This window comes from Merops nubicus, unplaced genomic scaffold, assembly GCF_000691845.1.
Source record: "Merops nubicus isolate BGI_N331 unplaced genomic scaffold, ASM69184v1 scaffold16677, whole genome shotgun sequence".
NCBI classification, from domain to species: domain Eukaryota; kingdom Metazoa; phylum Chordata; class Aves; order Coraciiformes; family Meropidae; genus Merops; species Merops nubicus.
In genome coordinates this window covers 6903-13827 of record NW_008619724.1, presented here as the reverse complement: position 1 = coordinate 13827, position 6925 = coordinate 6903, and the positions used below count along the sequence as shown (strand labels likewise).

The 6925-nt window shown below is 44.9% G+C and overlaps 1 protein-coding gene across 1 annotated transcript; it reads left to right on the top strand.

The window, feature by feature from the left end:
- Positions 1 to 3: 3 nt before the first annotated feature.
- LOC103776398 (myosin-8-like) lies at positions 4 to 2738 on the top strand (the record flags this gene model as incomplete). The annotated part of the gene is made up of 7 exons (XM_008943908.1): positions 4 to 78; positions 164 to 367; positions 491 to 616; positions 1954 to 2124; positions 2217 to 2321; positions 2398 to 2493; positions 2619 to 2738. Coding segments are annotated over 7 exons (897 nt in total), but the record flags the coding sequence as incomplete, so codon positions are not given.
- Positions 2739 to 6925: the final 4187 nt, after the last annotated feature.

The following is a 6925-nucleotide window of genomic DNA, read 5'->3' as shown; positions in this document are numbered from 1 at the left end:
GAGATCCAGCTGAGCCATGCCAACCGCCAGGCTGTTGAGGCACAGAAGCACCTGCACAGCACCAAGGGAGTTCTCAAGGTCTTGGTGTGCCTTTCTGGTTGATTTGTTTTTAAGCACATTATATTAGAATTTAATTAGGTTAAAATGGGCTCTTCATATTTAGGACACGCAGCTGCACCTGGATGATGCTGTCAGGACACAGGAGGACCTGAAGGAGCAGGTGGCCATGGTGGAGCGCAGAGCAAACCTGCTGCAGGCTGAAGTTGAGGAGCTACGGGCAGCCCTGGAGCAGACGGAGCGGTCGAGGAAACTGGCTGAGCAGGAGCTTCTGGATGCCACCGAACGTGTGCAGCTCCTCCACACCCAGGTAGTTTGCTTTCTAAGACAGACACATCTTTGGGTCCAGAGAAAGAACAAATAGTCATTCATGGTGTCTGTGTGCAAGAGACCAAAGACAGACACTCAAAGCCTTTGTTTCTCTCCTCCATAGAACACCAGCCTTTCCAATACAAAAAAGAAGCTTGAAACTGATAAGGCGCAGATCCAAACTGAGATGGAAGATATTACTAATGAAGCTAAAAATGCTGAAGAAAGAGCAAAGAAGGCAATCACAGATGTGAGGATGTTACTGTGTTTTTCTCTTTGAACTTTCAGGGCTTCTCAATGACATTGCTGCCAGGAGTTTATGTAAATGCTCTTGTCACAAGTTTGACAAAGGACCAGTCTGTGGGCCTGCTTGAAGAGGCTGTGTGAGAGGAGGATTAGAGCAACAGGGAACTTGTCCTGCTGACAGATGAGTTCCTGGGGCTGTTGCCATCATCATGAACTAAACCCACAGTTAGTCAGTCTAAACCAAGTAACATTCTCCAGTGCTGCATGAAAATGTAAACCACAAAAAATTCCTCCAGTATTGAAACCATTAAGGAGTCTAATGTATTTAAATATTTGTCTTTTCAAAATCCTACTTAAGAACTTTTCAGAGAGAATTGTGAGAATTGTGAGTCTCCTCAAAATTGGTGCTATATCCTTTTGTGCAAGGCCAGTGAGGCTGAGCCAGGCAATAGGGCCTATATACCATGGGACCCAACCTGATAGTGATTTTTGATGCTTAGGATCAAAACAAAATCTTGACACTTTAAAATGTTATTTGGAGTTAAAATAGAAGAAAAACTTCTCCACTTGCTCATGAAAATTAAAAAGAAAAGTTAGATCATTTAGCTTCCATTTGAATAATATAGAAAAAGAATGTTACGATGAATTATACACGCAAGTATATATTTTTATATATATAAAATTTCTAGTGCCATTATTTTTTTCTCACATTTTTCAGTTTAGACTTTTACAAGAGGTATTTTTCTGCCATAGAAATTTGTTGAATTGTACATTATTTGTAAGTAATGTCACTCAATTATTTCACCAGAATGCTTAATCTGATTGTGTAGGACTCTAATGTTTGGAAGCAAAATATATCCTACTTCTCTCTTAGATAACATAGATTTTAAACTATTTTCTGCCTTGTAAAACCAGCCATTCAGGCTATTGTGGCAAAGCCAGGGCATGCCCAAAGCACAGCCCACAGACTCTATCACACTCCACATGTGTTGTGCAGAGAAGCCTTTCAGCTGGGCCAAGCTCCCAAGCTTTGCTGTGGCTCCTGCTCTACCCCATGGCACCTGGGTGTCACGGAAGGTCACAGTAAGGACCATGCAGTCCAGGACAGAGCATTTACCTGTTCTGTTGTTCCAAGCTCCACCATGTGGCAGAGTTTTTCCCCACCCTTTTTCCTACAATTTCCTGTCATGTTTCTGCCACTGTCATGTCACATAATAAAATGAAGCATGAAATTTGGTGGCAGGAATGGTCAGCAGGATCCAGGAATAAATCCTCAGGTGGTACACAGCACACTCTGCTCTTTCATGTTCTTCCAGTTTCTTGTGTCATTTCTCTCTGCAGGCGGCCATGATGGCAGAAGAGCTGAAGAAGGAGCAGGACACCAGCGCCCACCTGGAGAGGATGAAGAAGAACCTGGACCAGACGGTGAAGGACCTGCAGCACCGTCTGGATGAGGCTGAGCAGCTGGCTCTGAAGGGAGGCAAGAAGCAAATCCAGAAGCTGGAGGCCAGGGTGGGTACCAGGACTGAACACGAGTATCAAATATACCTTTCTTCTCTGAGTCCTCTGTGAGGGCTCAAGTTAATTGTTGATTGATTGACCAGATCCGAGAGTTAGAAGCTGAGCTGGAACAAGAACATAAACAATCCACAGAGGCTATGAAAAACATCCGCAAATATGAACGGCGTGTGAAAGAGCTTGCTTGCCAGGTGGGTGTGAATAGAAAGCAATTCCGTATATGTTTTGTCTCCCAAAGATGTATAATTGCACATTGCCTTTACACAGAATGAAGAACATAAGAAGAATACAATGAGGTTACAAGATCTGGTAGATAAACTGCAGATGAAAATCAAATCCTACAAAAGACAAGCTGAGGAAGCTGTGAGTCACTAAAAACTAAAGCAAATACTTATTTAGCATTTTCTAGGACTGTCAGTTTAGAAGTTGGCTCTGTGCCCCAGTGTGTTGCCAGGTGGTTTTCAGTGCCTTTTGTTTTGCCATTTCAGGATGAACAAGCCAATACTAATCTCTCCAAATTCAGAAAAGTACAGCATAAGATAGAAGATGCTGAGGAAAGGGCAGATGCTGCTGAGAGTCAAGTAAACAAGCTCAGAGCTAAAACCTGAGAAGTCCCTGCCATAAAGGTAAGCCTTTACTGTAGGAGGCAGGAGACCAGTTTGTTCTGTCTGCTCAAGCAAGTCAAACAGTAGGTTTGTGCCTGACTGGTGGGTGTAGCCATCGCTCAGAAAGGACAGTTCTGCAAGGAAGGGACTTTGAAGAAAGGCTGAGAGGGTTGGGGTTGTCCTGCCTGGAGAAGAGAATTCTCTTAGGAGACCTTATTCTGGCATTTCAATATATAGAGGGGACTTATAAGAAAGACAAAGGCTATCTACAGGGCCTGTTGCGACAAGACAAGAAGCAATGTTTTCAAACTGAAACAGGGAAGGTTTAGGTTGGACATAAGGAAGAAACGTTTTATGATGAGGGCGGTGAGACACTTGAACAGGTTGCCCAGAGAAGTTGTGGTTACCTCATCACTGGAAGTGTTCAAGCTTAGGTTGGACAAGGCTTTGGGCAACCTGATCTAGTGAAGGATGTCCCTGCCCATGGCAGGGGTATTGGACTAGATGATCTCTGAAGGTCCCTTCCAGATCAAACCATTCCATGACACTATGATTCTGTAACTCTGGCACTTCAGGCTCTGGTGCCAAGCAGGAGCTTTCTGGCTAGTTTCATCACATTTCATCACACTGCCTCACAAAGTGAAAGTAAAAAGAGCCAGCCTAACTCTGAACATTCCTGAAACAACCTTCCTGTGAACCTTAGGCAGAATCAATGTTCTGATTGAGAAATATGCAGCAGCACTGTGTCCTTAACTGGACTTCCTGGACAGTTGTCTACCTCCAATCCAAGACTGTTTGGTACAAGATATAGAGCCTATTTTCCCTAGTGTGATCTGAGCAAGTTTAACACCTATTGATTACACTAGTCTAGCTCAGTTTGTGGTTGGAGGTAAAATACCCTCAGTCTACATTTTAGAAAAATTACTAATGCCTAGAACACGTATTCTGGAAATGGAGAACTTTGGCTCCAGGCTGCCTTCTGCTTACCCACAGCATCCTCTTGCTCGTACAACATTTTATCTCTAGAAGAGATGCTATGGAGAACATGCTGAAGGCATGGCCTGAGACTCAATAGGCAATGCTGGTTCTGCCAGAGGCTGATGTTCAACTTCCAGTGAGACTCTTCTTGCCATGCTCCAGTGAAAGGCTTGGACTTCTCAATGCTTATCAGGGTATCCTGTCAAGACCCCAGGGAAGAACACACTTGGAAGGCTGAGTCCAGGTTCTTGAGCAAAGTCTCTAGACGTGAGATTACCTTATATAAGGAGTGCTGAATCTCATATTGAAAATCCAGACAGAGGCAAGATTTCGGTATCTCCTACTGGGTAACCCCAGGTAAAGGCAGGTTGAACATACTGACTGTGGGTAACTCTGCAATATGCTAATAGTTTTAGAATCTGCTTTGAGGTGCCTGATACTGTGCAGTGGATATAGAGTCTGGGCACCTGGCACAAGTTCTGGATTCTTGTCTAGGAGATCTAAAAATAAAGCATTGTAATGCCTAAATCTTTTAACAGATCCAATGGATCAATACATCCTTTTACTCCCTTCCATGCTTTACATTCACTTTTGGAAATGCTGGGATACGCCTTGTCCCAGAGGATGTTTAAGCACTGCAGTAGTAAAGAAACAATTCAGAAAAGCCAACAGACAGGTTTATCCATGTCAACCCATTAGTCTAACAGCAGACAGATGTGTGCAGACGCCACTACATTGACCTGGGCCCCACTGGTACATCCAAGTTGAATGGTGTGTTGAGATAGATGGTTTTAGGGACCAAAAGACCCATCTTAACATGTGTTGACTAAATGAAACCTCTTCTTTCCAGGTGGTGTTAGGAAGTGAAAAATGAGCTTCCTGTTGGATAACCAGAACTTACTCAAAGCATCTTTCAAGCTGTGGATTTGCAGTAGCTAGAGCTACACTGATAGGAAGTAATCTTCCATCTGCCTCTGGACACAAACATTCTCTGTCACTCCGCTGCTGTACCAGTGTCAATAAAGTAGATATCTGCCACTTCAGATGCTCCAAATGTTGATGTTCAGATGAGAAGTGTTTTCTTTCTAAGTTAAGCATAGTCACAAGTGTGGGTTCAAGTCTTAGTGCTGCTATGGTGATTTTTGAGCAATTTTGTCTTGACCCTGAAATCTATGTGTTTGTCAGGCTTTCTCCATACCTTCTGCCTGAAAGCAAATGTACCTTGACCTTGTTAAATGAAGCTGAGAATAAACTATTTTATGAGCAAATGTGGTGTCTTGAACATGCGATGTGTACAAAGTTACTATGCTTAGTTTCACTGCTGTATCTCTGCATGGGGCAAGAAGACTGGTCCAGCCTGTGAGCCCACAGCCAACCGTGTGCATTACAAATCAAGTATTTCTAATCTCCTTGTAGTCAAACTACACTTCAGAGAGTTGTCCCACTTCTGAGCTGTCCAGTGTTGCAGCTCTGGGCAGATGAGGACTTGAACTCTGGTGTCTCACATACTTGTTACATTGGGAATAGTTATCAAATGGTCTGTAATGTGAGCAGCAAAATCTGAGTTTGAAGCTTTTCTCCCCAGTGGCACTTGGGCACCTTAATTCTGCTTGGTGTTTCCTAAAAAGAAATACATGTGCAGCTTTTTGTGATGTATGTGTGGTGTAGGAACTGCAGGATCTCAGGTAGTGAGAAAACCCAGATGCTTTGGCACTGATGAAGGCTGCTGAAGAGGTGTACCTGGCAGCACAGTCAGGGCCAGAGACTGAATGGAATACCTTTGTGCAGACAACACAGTGCTCTGAGAAGATGAATTAGTTTGTGCACAGGACTATGCTGTCAAACAGGAGGCTGACACTGTTGAGAAGTTCTAGCTGACTGCTTCATGTCTGTGTGCCTAGGATAGGTACATCCAAATGGATCCCTCCTTACCTGGCTCCAGGCCACAGCCACACCGGTGCTCAGGAAGCAGTCTGGCCTGCTTCTGCTGTCAGTAACAAGAATCACAGAATCACAGAATGTTAAGGGTTGAAGGGACCTTGAGAGTTCATCTAGTCCAACCCCCCTGCCAGAGCAGGACCACCTAGAGCAGCCCACACAGAAACGCCTCCAGGTGGGTTTTTAAATGTCTCCAGAGAAGGAGACTTTACAACCCTTCTGGGCAGCCTGTTCCAGTGCTCTGTCACCCTCGCAGTGAAAAAGTTTTCCTTATATTTCTGTGGAACCTCTTATGTGCACTGTCAGCAACTTTGCTGACAATACAAAACTGGGAGGAGGGGCTGACACACCAGAGGCTGTGCTGCCATTCAGTCATACCTCGACAAGCTGGAGAGCAGGGCAGGGAGAAATCTAATGAAATACAACAAGGGCAAGTTTAGAGTCTTACATCTAGCAAAGAATAACCCCATGGACCAATACAGGTTGGGGACTGACCTGTTAGAGAGTAGCACAGGGGAAAGGGACCTGGGGGTCCTGGTGGACAGCAGGGTGACCATAAGCCAGCAATGCACCGTTGTGGCCAAGAAGGCCAATGGCATCCTGGGGTGTGTTAGAAGGGGTGTGGTTAGTAGGTCCAGAGGGGTTCTCTTGCCCCTCTACTTTGCCCTGGTGAGGCCACACCTGGAATATTGTGTCCAGTTCTGGGCCCCTCAGCTCAAGGACAGGGAAGTGCTTGAGAGAGTCCAGTGCAGAGCCACAGAGATGATTAAGGGAGTGGAACATCTCCCGTATGAGGAAAGGCTGAAGGAGCTGGGTCTCTTTAGCCTGGAGAAGAGGAGGCTGAGGGGTGACCTCGTAAATGTCTATAAATAAGTCAAGGGGGAGTGTCAGGAGGATGGAGCCACCTCGTCTCTGTGATGTTCGATGATAGGATTAGGGGCAACGGGTGCAAGCTGGAACGTAAGATGTTCTGCAGAAATATAAGGAAAAACTTTTTCACAGTGAGGGTGACAGAGCACTGGAACAAGCTGCCCAGAAGGGTTGTAGTCTCCTTCTCTAGACATTTAAAACACATATATAGTGTTCCTATGTGACCTGCTCTGGGTGGTCCTGCTCTGGCAGGGAGGGGTTAGATGAGATGATCTTTCAAGGTCCCTTTCAGCCCTTAACATTCTGTGATTCTGTGATTGAAAGAAACACACAGCCATGGTCACTAACTTGACAACTCTAGTTACTTCAAGGAAGCTGAGCCGTGGTGATTCAGGGCAGCAGGA